Raw genomic sequence first — 20,843 nt, forward strand, 5'->3', positions numbered from 1 at the left:
GTTCTTGTATTGTTTTGTATTTATTTTACTTATATAATGCACTTACATAATGTTGATTGACTAGATGATCATTTGTGGAAAAGTGTGTGGAAGGGTTTAGTTTTTCCTATGGGGAAGATTTAACCCGGACAAAAAATCGGGAGTTAGGAAAAAAAAAAAAAATATTTGCCGACACCGGGTTTAAAAATGCGAAATTTTCCGTCATAAGTAAACGAAAAAGAATATTAACATAAAGTAGGTAAGTAGGTACCGAGAAAAGCACATTATTCCAATCGAAAATTCCAAAAATCTGATAACGATACGATAGTGAAATCTATAGATATTTTAGTAATGTATGGCTCAAAGCATTCTTTCTGCATAATTTTAAAATTGGCTTCAATCTATGCGTTACGTATACAGTGTTTTCCAATAAGAGATGTTATTTTGAATAGCCCGCTATTTCAGTAGATGTTACTTTTAAAGCTGTCATTTTTTGACATTTGACAAGTAGAAACTACGCCATTAATAAAAATGAAACGATACACGCTTCAAAAACGCATTGAAATTATTAAAATTCACTTGAGTGAATCAAATGCAAATCATCATGAGTGATGAGGCCCATTTCCACCTCGGTGGCTTCGTCAACAAGCAAAATTGTCGCATCAGGGGCTCGGAAAACCCAAGAGTTATTGTTAAAAAGCCTCTCTATCCTCAACGAGTGACTGTTTGGTGCGGTTTATGGTCCAGCAGAGTTATTGGACCTTACTTTTTCGAAAATGAGGCTGGAGCAACAGTTACGGTGAATGGATTGCGCTATCGAGAGATGATTAATGATTTTTTATAGCCGGGATTGGATGGTATTGATCTGGACAACGTTTACTTTCAACAAGACTGCGCTACGTGCCACACAAGCAACGATACCATTGATCTTTTACGGGAAAAGTTTCTTTGAATATCAAAATAACACCTCTTATTGGAAAGCCCTGTATAACTAGCTGACGTGTAATAACAAAATAACACCTCTTATTGGAAAACCCTGTATAACTAGCTGACGTGTAATAACAAAATAACACCTCTTTTTGGAAAACCCTGTATAACTAGCTGACGTGTAATAACAAAATAACACCTCTTATTGGAAAACCCTGTATAACTAGCTGACGTGTAATAACAAAATAACACCTCTTATTGGAAAACCCTGTATAACTAGCTGACGTGTAATAACAAAATAACACCTCTTATTGAAAAACCCTGTATAACTAGCTGACGTGTAATAACAAAATAACACCTCTTATTGAAAAACCCTGTATAACTAGCTGATGTGTAATAACAAAATAACACCTCTTATTTGAAAACCCTGTATAACTAACTGGCGTGTAATAACAAAATAACACCTCTTATTGGAAAACCCTGTATAACTAGCTGATGTGTAATAACAAAATAACACCTCTTATTTGAAAACCCTGTATAACTAGCTGACGTGTAATAACAAAATAACACCTCTTATTGGAAAACCCTGTATAATGGAAAATGTTAATTTGGGGACAGATACTTTGTGCCTGTCCCCAAATTCTCCAAATGTCCCCGAAGTATAGGCGCGATCGAAAAAATCCTCATTCCAAGTTTCCCATATACAGGGTGTCCGGAAACTCGTAGTACAAGCGGGAAACTGGTGAATCTATATCACATTTGGAGTCGATTTTGTATTATATATTTTTTTTATTTGAGCTTTCGTTATCGAGTAAATCGAGTTTGAAGTTGATTTTTTTTTATTTTTTTTTTAATCAAATTCTTATAAATTATTACTGAAGATCAAAGTACCCAACTAATTAAAACTATTTGAAAGTAAAACAAATGAAGAAACTCGGATTTGAAGCATTATTTTGAAATCACCCTTCATTTAACCCGGTGTAATCATAAAATATTTCTGCTCTGCAGGGTTAAAACATCTGTTATTCAACCCTAAACACCAGAAAAAACTTTAACCCTAAAATAGCCGAAAAATATTTTTTTTTGGTTTTTTTTTTTTTTTTTGAAAATGCTCAAATCAAAAAACTTTATGTTTTTTTGGTTTCCCCATGTGGAGTAGATTCTCCAGTTTCCCGCTTGTACTACGAGTTTCCGGACACCGTGTATATATATCATTTTTGTAACATATATCACTTGTCTCATTGTAATATAATGTTTTTTTTCACAGGTAAACGGAGCGTATTGAAAAATAAATCATTGAAAAGTCAGACTCAACTAGTTGTAATGAACGTTTTAAAGTATTTCCAACAAGAATGTGAAAATGGAGGACCTTTTCTACCACTCACAGCACTCAATGAGGTAAATAAATATATTAAATTAATCTATCAATTTGGGAGGCGGGTACGGGTACCGCCGTCCCGGTAACCAATACCTCTGCCATAGGTCACAACAAGTGGCGAAATACGGCTGGCCACTTATATCTTTTCATTCCCAAAACTGCTTATTCTTAATTTCCTTAAAATACCCTACACACACAGCATCTCCAAAGATGACACAGGCCCTGATGGAAATTATTTTCCTTGGTGCCTCAGTATTGTGTTTTTATTTACCTATATTATGTAGATGTCACCTGTGAGAGGTACATGTTTTTTTTTTAAACAGCGCCTTTTAACATAGCGTCTTTTTTGAAGATATATCTCCCAGCCTGACACGGTCTCATAAAAGTTATGCTATCTCATTTTGTATTATGGTTAGAAATACGATTTAAACAATGTTAGAAAGAGAGAACATCGCTCTTTCATTTTGCATTAAAAAAATTTACCGTAAACGCTCTAATTCTATGTAACAGCATTTTGCATTTGAAGAATATTTGTCAAGTTTTGCAAAGTCTTTCAAGGTTCTTTGTATTTTTCTCTCTCTGTTATTCATTGTTTTATATTTATTTCAGAGGACGGCAGCGGCCTGTGGGTTAACCCTTCACAGCGTGTCCATGACGAAAAAAAGGATGAAAAATGGCGGTGATAAAAACACATTAATAAATGTCCCACAGAAAAAAAAACAACGCTCTAAGAAGAAAGCAGCCGATTTAGAGTGGGACTGAAATGTGATTAGTTTATTTATGTCTTATTTATTAATTTTATTAGGGAGATAAAGTGTTGAGAAAGAGAGAAAGATGACATCGCCAATTTATACATAAAAACCTTTCGAATCCTAGGCCTCAAACAGGCCAATGAAATTGAATTTAGGTAAGAGCGTTTCGTAGAAACTTAATGTTAAAGCCGATTGGAGACGATCGATACGAATTTTCAATAGTTAACGTCAATTTACGTCTTTTATTTTTATATAAACACATTGTCGTCGGGACACGGCAAATGCCGTTTTTGTCGACTGTCGGTTTTTGGCGAGAAACGGCATTATACGGGTTTGTTATCAGCGTGAAATACTATGATTCATAAGTGGAATGGGCTCTTCAATTAGGCGAGACAACCGCAAAAGACTCTTTTTTGACAAGAAGCAATTAAACATATGAGTTATTGAGTGTGCGCCTTCGACCTTAGGCGACACTGTTCAATTTACGCGATCAGATTTCACACATCCAGCGATTGTAAAATTGCCGGCATGGCAAATATATATTATTATTTATTATATAACTATATGATATGATTAACCTTTTAACCGCGTTAATTTGCTCCGTTTTATCTATACCCGTACGCGGTACATATTTTCAAATACCTATGCACGCAATTAAATGTCAAATTAAAGCATTCCGGCATGATTTATTGGACTATATAGACAGAACAGATTATTCTCCACAATATGATAACAAATCCTCGTGTGTCAACACTCTTAGATGTTTATAAAAACAAAAACATAAAAGACGTACCGTATCTTTTGAATGTGGTCCCGCCATTCACTCGGCGTGTGTGTACTTAGGTGATAGACACAAGTGGGACACCATGAGCACTTATCATTTTTAGTTATGAAAACTTTTTCTAAAACTGAACACTTAAATTTTATGTCACATAATAACGAAATTGAACTAACCCCATCCGTTGACAAAATTGTAAACTATAGCACTCGAAGGCGCAAAGAGGCTCACTTGATTATCGATGTTTTTTTAGTGAAATTCAATTTTATTTTCGAGAAATTCTTGTAGATGTCAGCATCGTGATAGTTCTACGAATGTTCAAGCGAGCGGGAAATAAATTTATGTCGAAAGACCGCTGGAATATCGGCATTCAAAGTTTCCGTATCAACTGTTGATACAGCCGCGTGTGAGTATGGACTTTTTGCCGTAACAACAGTTGATACTGCCGCGTTTAAAGAGTTAAACATGTTATCTTTTACTTGGAATTTTCAAATATTGAATGCTATTTACTGAATTAATATCAGGTTTTTATATTCAGCTTTGAAATGTGGTGAAATTATGATGTAATCAAAGCAATTATAATTTATTTTTGATGATCAAATGTCATATATGATTTCTTTGAAAATTTCAATTGAAAATATTATTTGGTTTAGAAATTGTGTCAATTTTAGGAAAGCGATATATTTATGCGCTAATTGCGAAAAACACTCGCTATAGGCTAGAGTCTATTGTTTGTAGCGCCCGACTACAATGTGTTAAGTAAAGGAAGGAGCTCTAGGAAGGAAAATGGTATGATTGGTGGTTAGGATTCTGGGTGTCAGTGCGTCCAGGAGTGACAAACGTATGATTCCATCCCTCCCACTGCGGTACAAGGCGTTGGGTCAAGAGAGTCCGGCTGGAGATGTCCGAGCATCTCCAGCCGTAGCTTGCAACTTGGGGTGACTTATGGCAAAAGTGTTGGTTATCCGACGATTAGTTCCCGAATTGGCGACGCACAGTGGGCTGAAAATCGCCTTTCATAGACATAGAGACTTGAATTTTCAAGGGTATTTTTTTTGGCTAGAAATGGATTCTGCTGATCATTACTATGCTATAAAATTTCGTATGAAGCAATTGCATGTACAAATGAAGGAGTTACCATTTTTTTAAGAAAAAATTGTATTGCACTGACATTAAAAATGAGGTTATCTCTGGAATCATAAGGTTGGCCATTCTATCCTTACACACAGATATACTACTATTTATTTGTATTTTTTTGACATACTTTGTATTGTGGCGCAACTTGCGATATTTTTTTTTTAAATCCTCAAAGTTGAAAAAAAAACTTTTTAATGTTGATGATTCATTTTAATGCTTAAATGCTTTACATGCTGAATCCATTTTTAGCCAAAAAAAAGACCCTTGAAAATTCAAGTCTCTATGTCCATGAAAGGCGATTTTCAGCCCACTGTGTGGTGATGCAATCGATGTGATTGATATTTGCGACATCTCAGCGATGTGAGAATGATAGGTAGTTAACGCATAACGCATTGTATCAACTTTTGGTGGCACTCGTTCAAACACACGCGCACACTTTTTCTGAAATTGGATGACATTATATTTACAGCAGTTAATATACAAAATAAATGTCTATCCTACTCGATTGGCATTTGGCGAGGTTTTATAGAATTGTCGACTCCAGTTCCTGGGTATGATGGTTCAATCCTATGTTAAACCATAATTTTTTTTTGATTTTTTCTTGAATAATCATCCCCTTTAGTTTCAACTGCTCCCAGTTGTTTGGAGCCAGTGAGACTACGGCATCCCCAATTGGTTTATGTGGTGAAGCTAAAGATAGTGGGGGGGGGAATGAGATGGAGAAAGTGGAACCTGGCTATTTGGATCTGGTCACCAGACATGCCGAAAGCCATTTTAAGCAACGCTTCAATTCTGAATGGTGGTCTTACAACAGGGCGATACTGAGAGTATTTTCCACTCTGAAACGTGCCGCAAATATACTACAGGGTTTTCTAATAAGAGGTGTTATTTTGATATTCAATCGTAAAAGATCAATGGTTTCGTTGCTTGTGTGGCACGTATCACCGTCTTGTTGAAAGTAAACGTTGTCCAGATCAATACCATCCAATTCCGGCCATAAAAAATCATTAATCATCTCTCGATAGTGCAATCCGTTCACAGTAACTGTTGCTCCAGCCTCATTTTCGAAAAAGTAAGGTCCAATGACTCCGCCGGACCATAAACCGCACCAAACAGTCACACGTTGAGGATAGAGAGGCTTTTCAACAATAACTCTTGGGTTTTCCGAGCCCCAGATGCGACAATTTTGCTTGTTGACGAAGCCACCGAGGTGGAAATGGGCCTCATCACTCAAGATGATTTGCATTTGATTCACTCAAGTGAATTTTAATAATTTCAATGCGTTGTTGAAGCGTGTATCGTTCCATTTTTATTAATGGCGTAGTTTCTACTTGTCAAATGTCAAAAAATGACAGCTTCAAAAGTAACATCTACCGAAATAGCGGGCTATTCAAAATAACACCTCTTATTGGAAAACCCTGTATATATTATTTTAAATTAATAAATCGTGAAATAACACAAATTCATCAAATACATTTTCTTGGTCACGCCGGTATTTGAACCTGCGACATTTGGATTGCTAGTCAAGAGCCTTACCCCTCTACTACAGAGGACGTCAACCGACCGAGGATGTATTTAATTACATTTGGCTGTAACTCGTTTATGTCAATATCCGAGACACTATCTAAGTTACAAACCAATTCTTTACAACTTTGTAATCATTCAATAACATTTTAAAAACTTTTGATGGTTAACCCATCAATTTGATGCGGAAAAAATTAGTTGCGAGATAATATTGTTAATTCTGAATTTGGCATATTCTGTTTCATGTTTCGTTTATATTTATTAGCATTATCTTTTTTTCAGCAAATATTTTTGTTTCCTAAATGTTTTTATTTTGTAAAAAAATTTCAATTTATTTACAAAGTTTACCGTATCATTTTTTTTTCGTAAGTTTGTAAATATAAAAGTTTTTGAGAAAAACTGTATAAATGTCAAAAACAAGTATAAATATATTATATTATGGATAAAAATTGTGAAATTTATCCTCTGTAGCAGTTTTAAAATAATTTAAAAAAATGTTGTTTTCTTAGCTTTAAAAATGTTTTTAAATAAATTATTTTTGGTTTCATAAACTTATTAAATATAGATTAATTTTTTTAAACTATTGTGACTGAGTTAGTAAATATGTATTGATAAATAAATTTAAAAAACTTTAATATCATGTTTTTATTTTGAGATTTACCCACAATAGTGCATTTATTTAACAAATTAAAAAATAAATTATTCAATTTCAAAATGAGCTCTCATCGATAACTACGAGAACTATTTCCACAGTAAGAGCGTTTTCACGAAGATAAATTTCTACCTCAAGCGGTATTTTTAATTTATTCTCTGCGCATCTGTGTTTCCTCCCTGCTACAACATAAAATAGCATCGGCGTCAGCACAGATCCTTGTGGCACCCCTGCATCGATTTTGTGTTGATAGGAACAAGAGCTGTCAACTACGGTTTGAATTGTTCTTCCTTTGAGAAAGCCCGCAATCCAACTATGCAGGGTTGGATGGATACCATACCATGGTAAATTCTGTTTCAGATCCTATCCAACCCGATGGTTTTAATTTCTTGAAAACGTTGCAAGTACCGCCCTCTAAATTTATTTAGAGCGGATACGGTTTACATATACATAGTTCCCGTCAGCACTTAGGCCATAGGATCATGGTGCTATCTCCCATTTTACCTCATTCCTAATACTTTTATCCTTTACCTGATCCCTTTAATAAAGTTCACCAGGCTTGTCATTGGATATGTGGCTATGTCTTCTAGTTCCACAATGTGTCTTTCCAGGTCTCATCTCTCCTCTCCACTCCATTTTGGTTCCCTGAAGGCCACACAAGGGAAGAGTTAATGGAGGTAACCTCAGCTCTGCTCTCCACTTCTCTTTGGTTCCCTGAAGGCCCCAAAAGGGAAGAGGGTCTCATCTTTCCTTTCCACTCCTCCTTGGTTCTCTGAAGGCCCCACGAGGGAAGAGGGAGTTTTCGAATGATCCAATTTTCGTCCCACGAGTATCTAAGGAAATAGAAGGTCTACTCCAGTAAAACCCCCAGTGCTGGGGTAAGGTCTAAATACTCCAAGATGCGACCCTGTTTCTCGGAGGCATCGTTCGTGACACTGTTCCCCAGGTCATTCAGCCTGAGCACGATAGCTCACACCTTAGCTTGGGATTGCTATTGCAGGTAGTGTTTCCACTCCATGAGCGATGGGTTCACCACACTCCCTACGCTATACCCGCCCCTAAATATGGGTTACACACCCGACCAGATCGCCACACGATCGGTATCGAAGAAATCCGTATTGCCGATCGCTTGGAATTTTTTACTAAATATATAAATATATTACCATTACATTTAGAAATACAGATAGTTTGAGGCTGATTGCCAAAAGGGTTTTTATAACGAAACTGAGAATGTGGTTCTCGTGGTTGAATTGGGGAGTGGCGCCATTATAGTTTATAAGGTATTGTTTTTTCTCGAGGTACGTGAGCAACCTGTTATTAACCGCCCTTTCCAATACCTTTGAGTATGGAAGAGATGGCCATGGGGCGGTAATTGAAAGAATCGTAGCGGTCCCCCTTAGGGATTGAGCGGACGATCGCCTTATTCAAAAGTTCTGACACTTTTCCACTTTTGAGTGAGAGTTTAAATAATTCTGCAGAACACCTTAACCTTTCAGCATTTAAAATATTTTTACCTTCAAGTCCCAACGACACGGTGAAATTTCATGAAATTTCAAAATGTTCCCGAGTTATCTAAAATCGTAGTTGTCGTTAAAAGAAATACTATTTTATAAACTGGATACAACTATCATTGAAATTTTTGTACTTGAAATAGTCAATGATATTTTAAAAATATTTATTTTTTTATATAAAACATGTATATGTTAACAAAAAAACTTCGGAGATGTTTTGACTGGAAACGCCCATAATTTTGAAAGAATTCGATATTTAGAAAACATATTCCTTTTGTGTAGGGATTTAGTAAAAAAAAATTTACTTTACTTTTTGATTTTCAATTGCCAATCAAAAAATTCCGCCGATTTAAAATCATTTAAAAAAAAATTTATCCATGTAATCATGTATAAATATGTGAGACAAACTAATAATTATTATTATTTTTAAATGATAAACTAACATTCATAAGACAAGGTTTTATGCATAGCATAAAGGATAACAAATAATTATAAGCTATAATTAGTCATCCGATTTACTAATACAAATTGAAAAAATAAATGCCGGTGAAAATTACAGGTGAAAAAATATAATAAGTAGTAATTGTTGATTGAGGTACTAGTACATATTGAATCATTTGGCGGGTTGGAAATAAGCCGACATAGCTCAGTGGATATAGAGCACCTGACCGGACATCAGAAGGTACGGGTTCAATTCCCGTTGGCGGCATTTATTTTTACTCGGAAGATATTTTCAATTTGTATTAGTATTTCGGATGACTAATTATTGCTTATAATATTTATTATTTACCTTTCCAAAGATGAATAATCACATATCTACGCATTATAGAAAAAAAGATAAAAATACTTTTATAATGTATTGACGCCTCGGACAGATCTGTCCTTCAGAGCCTCTATCTCTAACAGAGAGAAACCTTTTTCATGTTCCGAATGCGAATATTCATGTGCTCAAAAACAGAATTTAAAAAGGAATATGTTGAAGCACTCAGGAGAGAAACCTTTCACATGTTCTGAACGCAATGGTTTAATCTCTCAGAAATGTAATTTAAAGATGCATATGCTTACTCACTCTGGAGGGAAACCATTCTCATGTTCCAAACGTGGTTATTTATTTACACAAAAAATACATTCTTACGCATGCCGACTCTGTGGAGAAACCATTTTTTTTAATTTATTTTTTTTTAAAGAAAGACAAACATTCCCGGGTTACGAATAACCTGACAATATTTGAAAACCTCCTGCTACCACCACAGTAAGCTGAAAATGTTGCTTGTGTTGTGATGGAGGACTTAGCCAGCCGAGGAATTGAACACCCTACGCCTGGGTGGGACCGTTGCGATGTCAACTCGGCCACCGACCGGTCATTTTTTAACCATTTTGTTGTTGTTGTTGTGTGCAACGTCTCGTTCTCTCAAAAATCTAAATTAAAAAATCACATGCTTACGAACTCCGGAGAGAAATCATTCTCGTGTTCTGAATGCAATTATATGTGCGCTCGTAAAGTGGATTTAACGAGCCATAGTTTTACGAACTCTGAAGAGAAACCATTTTCGTGTTATAAATGCACTTATTCATGTTCATCATTTAAAGACGCATATTATTTTAAGATACTCAAGCGGATTTAAATATATTTGTGCTCGTAAATAGGATTAAATGACGCAATGTTAACTGTTGTTTTGGGTATTTCCTTTATTCCCTTTCGATCAGCTTCTGTAGTATGACGACCTCATGGTTTGTATTAATATATACCTACTAGAAAAAATCCCATCAACACCAATCATATTTAACAAATATACATACTAACCATTATTCAATTTGGTATCGACCCTCACAAAGTGCATTTTTTGGTATTCGAGGTTTCAAACGTGTGAGTTATTTTATGAAACAACATAGGTATTTGTATTTGACCTACAGCAGAGGTATTCGCGTTTCCCAAATTGAAAGGTATATTCAAGTCAAATTACTTATGATGTTCGCAGAGGGAACGGTACAAGGTTAGATGCGCCCCAGAGTGGTCGGATTGCTTCCGGAAAGCCGACAATACTCTCGTCCAGATTGTCGCCATAGATGGAGATTTCCCCCCAAGACATGGTGATACAAGGTACAAGTAATGCTAAATATGCATTTTTTATCATGTATTTGAAAGAATATACAAGTATTATATATATTTCTTTATTTATTATCTGTATATTGCAGACAGAATATTGCACCCTCTTTTCTGAAATAAACAATATTATTATAATTTTAGAAAAGATCAACGTCCTTCATTTGCTTGGGGAGAACTACTTTTTGCTTTTTAAATGGATTATTCGCCTGTGTTTGTTCAATACTCCAACCTGAGTGAATTTCTTACCACACTCCTCGCAGGTGTATGGCCTCTCACCGCTGTGCGCGCGTTCATGTCTCTTTAACGTCGCAGAATGCTTGCACTTGAAGCTACACTGAACACATTGAAACGGTTTCGAGTCAGAGTGTGATATATCATGAGATTTTAAATTCCAACTACTGTTGGTAGTAAAACCGCACTTCAAACATGAGAACACTTTACTAGGCACAAAGTTATTCTCGGCGTGCGTACGACTATGCACATTTAAATGCTGTTTTCGTTGAAATTTTTTATCGCAAATATCGCATTTGTGTGGTCGCTCGCCTGTGTGTACCCTTTTATGAAGTTTTAATGAACCAGATTGCGTTGTGGAATAATCACAAACATCGCAGGAGTATGGTTTTTCACCGCTATGGATCAGTTTGTGTCTTTTGAGATTGCCGGCGCCAGAGCACACGAAGTTGCATTCATTACACGCATATGGTTTTTGACCAGAGTGGACACGCTTGTGTTGATAGAGAGCGCCGGAAACGTGCGAAGCGAAGTCACATTCAGAACATTGAAATGGTTTTTCTCCAGAGTGTGTGCGTTTGTGAGACATTAGCGCCCAGGCTTTAGGAAACACTCTTTGACACTCGTCACATGTAAATGTAATCTTCATAGGTACGCTTTCTTCTTGCGTCAATAGGTCATTAGTTTCAGTTATTTCATCAGATTCATTCGTTATCTCTTCAATACGTGTGTTTTTTTCTACGTCATTTGGTCCATCGGTTTCAGTTATAACTTCTTCCTTGATGATTGGTATTACCTTAATTATTTCGTCCATCATGTCAGGTTTGTAAACTGCGATGAATTGATGATGCTACCATCCGAGGCATCTGAAAGGAAATTGAATCATTAATATAATTAATTGTTATAATTTAATTTTTTGGAATAACTTATTGAGTAAATCCTCAAACTGGAATATTTAATTATTGAATACAATATTAGCGATTCCTAAATGAAAATTTGAAATAGAAAAATCAGTAAAAGATACGGTCACATCCAGGACTCAAACCCAGAACCTTTGCCTTGACGGGGCACAATTTTTCTGTTTCAAATTTTTGTTTAGTAATCTCTAGTATTGTCTTCAATAATAAATTGTTATAACACTACTCCTGTACAAAATCTCTTCCGATATCGATATAATTTTATGTCAGCGAGGATAGAAAGATTAACATGATCTTCAGCAGAACTTGATTTTTGTTGTTCTTAAAAACTGAAACCTTAGTAAGTTTACCCGTTAATTTGCATTACCTTTGTAACACGAAGCTCCCGCAACCAAATACTCTGTAATGTTCCTGCACTGTCTGGGTGCGTCGTTAGAGTATAGTTTCGTAATAAATTAATTGATTTTTGAAAAAAAAGTTTTTGCAAAATGTATCTTCTTACAAGATAATGTGTTCAAATATTTATGAACGTTGTAAACATCTATTATAAGCATTTTCTAAGAATACTTATTTATATTCAGTTAAAGGATTGTTTCTCCCTCTTTTTATAAACAAAAGTTGAATTAAGAAAACTTAAGATATTTTATTGTATTACTAGATGGCGTGTAACCGGCGCTCCTGGGGGTTGTCCTTAGGAGATGGATAAATAAACCATTTTGTGGATGTTTTTCCATCCCCCTAGACTTAAATAGTTGCGTATTGAGTGCATCGAAATTCGGTAACTTTACATTTTTTTTCTCGTATTAAGAATGCAAGGATTTAATTAACTCCAAATCTATGCCTATGTCATCTGTAGAGATGCTGCATGGAATTATTTTAAGGAGAGGAAGGAGTTGACATTGTTTATGAAGAGACTTGTTGTAGGAGAGAAGAAACATCGTTCCACAGCCGAGCTGTTACAATAGAAACGACTCAATCTCATTTGACTGATTTCAACCGTGTACGTAGGTTGGGCGCGCGTTTGGCATGTTTCCTGACTATGCAACGGTACCCAAGGGATCAAGGACGCTGGTTCCCGAAGCACCTTACGTTGTCATACCGGTAGAACAAGGTCAGTATTCCTACCTGACGCTTGTGCTCTAAAGGCAGCAATCCGTTTGTTAAGAAAGAGGAATCTATCAAACAGACCGCCCGTTTCCACACAGTCAAGGATGATTGATGTAAGCGCAAAAGACAAAATAAGACCATTCCGAAAAGTGAGCGGGTGAATTAAAAAAGAAGTGACAGAAGACTATTTTACGAGGAATTGAATGTTAGAATAAGTCTGGGACGCTCGAGGAGACATGGCAATTCAAATATTTACTTGAGTCAGAATGTATCAAACAGCGTTTACCGAGATGTGGTGGTAAATTATCTGTGTATTCCCCGGCGGGGAGATGGTTAGTTGTTAGTTTTCAGAAAATACATTATTATTTTCCCGTGTCAACTTCTATTAGTTTCCAATGAATTCGAGTTTTTTTTAAATAATTTTACTTAAACTACTTCAGGTTAAATATAAGTCTTTATATATAGCATCAGAGTATCTATTCTACTTACATAAAATATTGTTTTCAAAACGCTTCCAAAGGATGGTTGAATAATATTAATATAAAAATAGTGTAAACGTCAGCCACAGTGAAGCATCAAAAGTTAGCGAGAAATTGTTTGCCACAGACAAAATTATTTTGTAGTAGCACCTCCATGATAATCTATACATTATACGAGTACATTTATCTGTGGAAATTTGCTGTCTATCGATTTGATATGTCCCTAGGTATCCATGTGACTTGAATTCACAGAAAGGCCAAAGCAACCACGTGCGCCTGCATCTGTCTCTGTGATTTTACACGCAGATGGAGGCGGCAGTCGGATATTATTAGACCTAAATATTTAGTCAATAGCGTGGCCGGAAATCGCAATAAAAAAATTAGAAAGCTAACTTGGAAATACACCCATTAGTCGGCAGATTTATCTCTAGACCCTCATTAAGTAGTAATTCTAAAATGGGAACGTTGAGCCAGCGACCCGGCAATAAAACAAACCTTCGCCCAAGGCTAGGCTAAATTGTAATTGTTTGAAGGTCATATTTAAAAACGTAATTTTAAAATATTGAACATTAAGTATAAATCTAGATGTAAGAGTAATTGTCAACTTAGATTAGAAATTTAATTGCAACCAGATATTAATTATGTGTATGCATGCATAATGTTAAGATACTTAAATATATATTAAGATTTTGAACCGTAAGTTAGTACGAATCAGCCAGACAGCGCAATCTAGTGGTGAGAATGGCGATGCCAGCGCCACGGACTCAGCCAACGCACCGAAGTGGTGTAAAGCGGAACCACTATAGTTCAGCACCCCACCACAGGCGCGCTACGGTCACCGGATTGCGCGGGTGAATACCACTGATTCAGCTCTCGACAGTCACGCTCTCGCCTCTCAGGAGTCACCATCTCGCGTCCGCCGAGAAACCTCTTGCCCTCCCCCTTGGAGCGGTCACCGAGGCTCCTCCCGTAACCCCGCGAACTTCCGCCCAGGAAGCCAGAGTGGTCGCCAGACTTCCGCCCAGGTAGCTGCCCTCTCAGAAATCGCTGCCTGCCGACTCCGCCCTCCGGAGCCTTGGCCCAGGCTGAACTGATTCCGCCCTTCGGAACCAACCCAAGTTGCCGCTTTTGTGTATCAGTGATAAGTGCGAACGTGGAGTACGTGGTTCCAGAATCATCGTAAAGGGAAGTGCCTAAACAATTTTTGCATATTTATCTCGTAACGTGACCCAACTTTTAAGACATTGAATGAACAATAATTTAGGATTAATAAAAAGGACAATTAATTTTAAGAATTACAATTTAAAACTATCATTAAGCTAGATTAAGACCCTTCTTTATACATTTTTTTAAATAAATTTTAATCGTGTTCGAAATGAAGTAACTTCTTTTTTTTTGTACTCGTTCCTCCTTATCTTTTACCTGAATAATATTAATTATTAACTTCCCTTAAGTAGAGTTGTAACAGATTCATTGGTTTGTTACTCGTTTGGCTTAACGCTTCCGACGGTGCGATTTTAGTTGAACGACTTTTATTGAACGACAAAAATTGCACAAGATATTGATAATCAAGATGGCGTCACCTTAAATTCTTCGTGCGTGCATCTCTATAATTTCTGACATTTTGCGTAACGAACTTGAGAACATGTCATTGAAAAAGCACAAAACGTCATATTTGGGAAGGAAATTAATTCTAAGAATAATTGAATTAGGTTCATGTAAAACTATTTTGAGAGAGATAGAATGAAAACATTAAAAGATACAGAAGGGTATCGAAAACATTTACGAAATTCGAATAAAAAATTTGGTAAAGTAGCCTAATTCCTTTACGCATTCATACATTTCTATTAAAAAATATTTTTTGTTGTAGTTTGCATTTATATTTTTTATTGAGTAATTTATTTGTATTCTACTGAAGCAAAACGATAGGAAAACCTTCAATTTAACTAAAGGATATTTTTTGGTTTTCATAATGTACGCCAATTCGTTATAAAGATTAATCAAAATAGTGATTCAGCATTAAGCTTCGCCTTAAAACGTGTTTCCCTACCTTTAATATTAACTCAGAATGCAGTTGAGAAAAATGTAACATTAATGCATCTTTACTATCTCCCCCGAAATAAATAGTTGTTTCTTGCAGTAATAATTAAACAAACAATTACATCGTACACGACTGTATTTTAAAAAAAAATATTAAATAAAAAATTAGATTAAATAAAAAATAATTAAATGCCAATATCAAAAGAATTTCGTTTCATTCTGGGGATAAAAGAACTTTTGAGGAATTTGAACATCTGTTGTGGGTATTTTAGAACATATGCACTGGTAACCCTGAATTCAACACCGATTGGTCAATTCATAAAGTTTGTCTATGGAATTAGTTGACAGTGACAGCGACATTTAGATAGATTACGTCATCTCTGCGTGTAAACACTAAATAAGTTTTCTTGTTTTATAATGTATTCATTTACAACAAAAAAATTATCGGTGTGAGCGAGGTAATTTTTTAAAACATTAGAATCGTTTTTTGCTCTATAACCTATAATGCTTTGAGAATTCTTCGGCAGCTTTTAAAAATCCCCATTCGCTTCTGTCAGTCTGCTTCTTAGGCCTTTCGTACACGGAGATACTTACAAGCTACATGACAGTGACGCAAACACATGTAGACTACCGATTTATTAGTCTTTTTGGTTTCTGTTACGGCGCTACCCGATATATACTGAAATTGATCATTTTTCACGTGCAGCCGTCTAGCTAATATGATGTTAAGTAACTCTAACGACAATAGTCAACAATATTGTTCTTCTATATATTTCCAAGCAAAAAATACCAAAAAAGAGATGGAAACGAGCAGTAGATACGAATGCAACTCGCGTAGCGCGCTACCAGCACTCTCAATAGCGTGCAACTGACGTCAAACCCGTATTCGACGCGTGGCGTCGTGTACGAATACCAGCAAAATAATATGGCAAGTACTCAAGAGCGATGATTATGCTACACGCACGAAAATCGAGTTGCTTCTAAGTATGTCCATATACGAATGGCCTCGTAGTTATGGTTCTGTTCCTGGTATAACAACGAATCCAGTGAACTTATTTCATGATTATCTTTTGATCATATTATACTATTATTATTGAATTAACATCAGACGTACCTAGCCCATCTGGCATCATTTTTTTTTGAAACGTCATTATTTGTATGTTTTCTTACATGGCTTTTTGCGGACAAGAATAAGATCTTAAAAATAATAAAAATAAAAAAACCTACGATGATCCTTTCTTTTCAATCGGGCAATGACTCATTCAAAGATTTGTAAAATTATTGCTTAATATGCACATTCTGTTTTATAAACACTAATATCAGTTGGATAACGTGGTTAGCTTAGGATCATAGCTTAAAATTTTGGGTTAAATAAGAAAATAATAAAAACTAACCTTTAAACTTTGACGTCAATTCCAATGGCCGCCAAATGAACAATCGATTTTAAGTAACTATTAAAATGCATTATTTTCCATTTTCGGATATGAAATAATTACTTCTTTACTTTACTTTAATTATCTCACTACCTACTAAAAAAAGTTTTAAAAATAAAATATGTTTTGACGAGATGTATAAAAGTCATTCCATTGATTTGACAATGTCATCATTGGCCTCCTTCAAATCATTTGCTAACAAGACTTAAAGCAACTTAAAGCTTCCTATCGTGTTGTTCTAAAAACTTATTACTCTTATATAATGTATACCTAAGTGTGTGTATGAATGTAATGCATAGGTGAGTGTGAGTATGTATGTGTGTATGCATGTATATGTATGTACGTGGATACATGTACATTATTCTATACTTATGGTGTTCTTGTTGGGTGAACACGCGTGTTATACTGTGAAGCATATTTTCCATTATGTTATCATTATATCATCCATTATGTCATCAATGTTGTGTTTGTCTGTAATTAGTGATAGTATCAATCATGTTAAATGTAATTGTATTTGCGAGAGTTTGGTATGAATCACTGTTGACAAACCACCTGTTAAGACACCTTTGTTAAAATTTAGCCACCTCACACAGTTACATACCCTTAACACACTTCACCCGATGAATCCGGGCACCCCTGTTAAATAATCAAACGTAGCGAACCACTTAGGGTGACTATATCAGTGGTGTTGGCTATCCAATAAATTGTTCCTGGGGCGGCGGTACCCAAAACCGCCTCTTAAATAAATATTTTTCCTTAATCCATACATCATCTTTTACTTATAATTTACGTTATTCTTCTATTTCGTGTGACTTGTTTCGTTAATTGGAAGCAAGTCTGAAAAATAATTACTGTTTTTTTTTCTTTTCAGACTTGGGGTACTACCACCTTCAATTCGTTACACTCCACAAACCGCCGCGATGAATGAAGTTATGGAGGTTCCATCGATCATTAAAGAAGAAGTCATTATTAAAACTGAAATTATTGAATCTGATGAAGATGACGCTAACGATCTACCGCTAAAGGTTCAAAGTGGATCGGTAAAAGATGTTTTTAAATGTGATGAGTGCGAAAAAACATTTCCAAAAACCTGGGCGCTAATGTCTCACAAGCGCACGCACTCCCAACAGAAACCATTCAAACATACATCAACCGTTAAAGAAGACATTATCAAATCTGAAATTATTGAATCTGATGAAATTAAAACTAACAATCTCGCGGTAAAGCTTGAAAGTGTATCGATCAAGAATATGTTAAAATGTGATGAGTGCGAAATGAAATTTCTTAAAACCTGTGCGCTGATGTCTCACAAACGCACGCACTCCCTACAACATCCATCCAAACCTACACCGATAGATAAAGAAGTCATTATTAAAACAGAAATGATTGAATCTGACGAAATTGAAGCTAACCATCTATCGGTAACGGTTGAAAGTGTATCGATGAATAATATGCACTCCCGACAGAAACCATTCAAAGCTACGTCAATCATTAAAGAAGTCATTATCAAATCTGAAATGATTGAATCTGATGAAATTGAAGCTGACGATCTACCGGTAACGGTTGAAAGTGTATCGATGAAGAATATGCACTCCCGACAGAAACCATTCAAACCTACATCAGTTATCAAAGAAGAAGTAGTAATCGAAGGCAATGGGTTAACTGAAGTTGAAGAAAATTATAAGTGAAACGTTTGCATCTGATGCAATTGAAGCTGTTGACAACCTGACAGTAAATGATAAAAATGTATCGTTGAAGCATAGATTCAAATGCGATGAGTGTGACAAGGCGTTTGCCGTACCCTCGTTGCTTGTTTATCACCAGCGCATGCATACCGGAGAGAGGCCATATAAATGTTCTGAGTGTGACTTTGCTTGTAGTAGGTCCAGCGGCTTCCTTGAGCACAAGCGAGTACACTCTGGTGAGAAACCTCATGCGTGTGACGAATGTGACTACGTCTGTTCAAGGTCCGCTAATCTCAAAACACATAAAATGATTCACAGTGGGGTAAAACCGTACTCCTGCGATGTTTGCGATTATTCCACAACACATTCTGGAGCACTCAAACTTCATAAAAGGGTTCATACAGGCGAGCGGCCTCATCAATGCGATCTTTGCCAAAAGAAATTTCAAAGCAAACAGCATTTAAACGTGCATAGACGCACGCATACCGGAGAGAAGCCATTTAAATGTTCTGAGTGTGACTTTGCTTCTGGTTGGTCCACCGGCTTACAACAGCACATGCTTGTCCACTCTGGTGAAAAACCTCATGCGTGTGACGAATGCGACTTTGTCTGTTCCAGGTCCACTCATCTCAAAACGCATAAACTGACCCACAGCGGTAAAAAGCCGCACTCCTGCGATGTTTGTGATTTTTCCACAAATTATCCTCAAGTGCTAAAACTTCATAAAGGGGTTCACACAGGCGAGCGGCCGTACAAATGCGACTGTTGCGATAAAAAATTCAAAAGAAAACAACATTTAAATGTCCATAAACGTACGCACACCGGTGAGAAAATTGTGCCCAGTTGTGTGTTCTCTTGTTTGAAGTGCGATTTTACCACTAACATCAAGGGAAACTTGAATGCTCATCAAGCGAGGCACTCTGAGGCTAGGCCGTTCGTATGTAACCAATGCGACTTCAAGTGCAAAGAAAGGGGGACTTTGAGGTCACACGAGCGCACGCACAGCGGCGAGAGGCCATATACCTGTGGGGAGTGTGGCAAAAAATTCACGCAGGCTGGGACTTTGGCAGGACATTTGAAAAAAATTCATTTAAAAGGCAAAAAGTAATCCCTGTTCGTGCTGCCTGTGCTGCGATCTCATACGAGGCTAGGGACAAAATGTTAAAAAAATACGACGCAACCGAAACTACTGCCATAGAATTGAATTAAAAGTTTATCGTGTCAAAATAATGTACAAACATACCTTAGTTAGCAGCCTGCGAACTAGAAACGAGATTGCAATGGTATTAATAGCATAAGTTGCTCAACGGACACATTTGAATTCCTGATTTTCTGGAGCGTATTACGTTTTATGTCCCCGATAACTTCATCAGAGCTAGGCAGCATAGGCTAGGCCATGAGGCAGGACCAATATGCCAACCTACCAGCCTGTGGGGAGAATGACTGCGCTTTTAAACCAACTTCCTTCAGAGATAGATAAGTCATACCTAGGGTTGCCATCCGTCCCGATATATCGGGACTGTCACCTTTATTGAGCTATCTCTCCCGACAAAAGCCTTAAATGTCCCGATTGAGAGTGCGTCCCATAGCCCGTACGTGCCGTGAAGTGCCGTTGGACGGCACTTCACGGCAGGCAGGTAAGGCGGCCGGTGGGTGGCAGGTTGGGGAGAGAGAGACGAGAGCGCCGCTTCGCCGCTAGTTAGTCGCTCTTTGAATGCCAGCCGTATAGAACGATTGTTTTGATTTTGAACCGCGCAGTGTGTGAGTTTATTCATTTATTTACGAAAATGTCTGCAGTAAGAAAGAGGAAGTGCCATTTTTCGGACGACTATACGAAAGAGTGGGGTTTTATAAAGAAAGGACTTACTAATGAAGAAACGTTCTGTGTTACGTGTAATAGTTTTATATCCATTAATCATGGAGGTAAGGCTGAAGTAAGGCACCAAATTTCTACGACCAATCACAAAAAAGGTTCGCTGTTGCATCTACATCACTTCACTTGACTGTAACGTAAAACTGAATGCTACAATGTATCCCGACTCTAAAATCGCAGCAAAACAGTCCACAGCAAGAACCAAGGCTACAGCAATTGTTAAAAATATTCTCGCTCCACATTCTGTGTCACAAATAAAAGAAAAATTGCAAGAAGTTTGGTATTATGGAATAGGCACCGACGCGTCGAATCACAAAGCTGAAAAGATGTTTC

At 36.6% G+C, this 20,843-nt stretch overlaps 1 protein-coding gene across 1 annotated transcript; it reads left to right on the top strand.

The window, feature by feature from the left end:
* The first annotated feature begins 18,655 nt into the window (after positions 1-18,655).
* Positions 18,656-20,592, top strand: LOC149416436 (uncharacterized). The gene has a single exon (XM_089642151.1). The coding sequence runs from the start codon at positions 18,780-18,782 to the stop codon at positions 19,743-19,745; it is 966 nt and encodes a 321-aa protein (XP_089498277.1). The 5' UTR covers positions 18,656-18,779; the 3' UTR covers positions 19,746-20,592.
* Positions 20,593-20,843: the final 251 nt, after the last annotated feature.

Source organism: Hesperophylax consimilis, chromosome 17 (assembly GCF_061612785.1).
Source record: "Hesperophylax consimilis isolate HC1 chromosome 17, BYU_Hcon_1.0, whole genome shotgun sequence".
NCBI classification, from domain to species: Eukaryota; Metazoa; Arthropoda; class Insecta; order Trichoptera; family Limnephilidae; genus Hesperophylax; species Hesperophylax consimilis.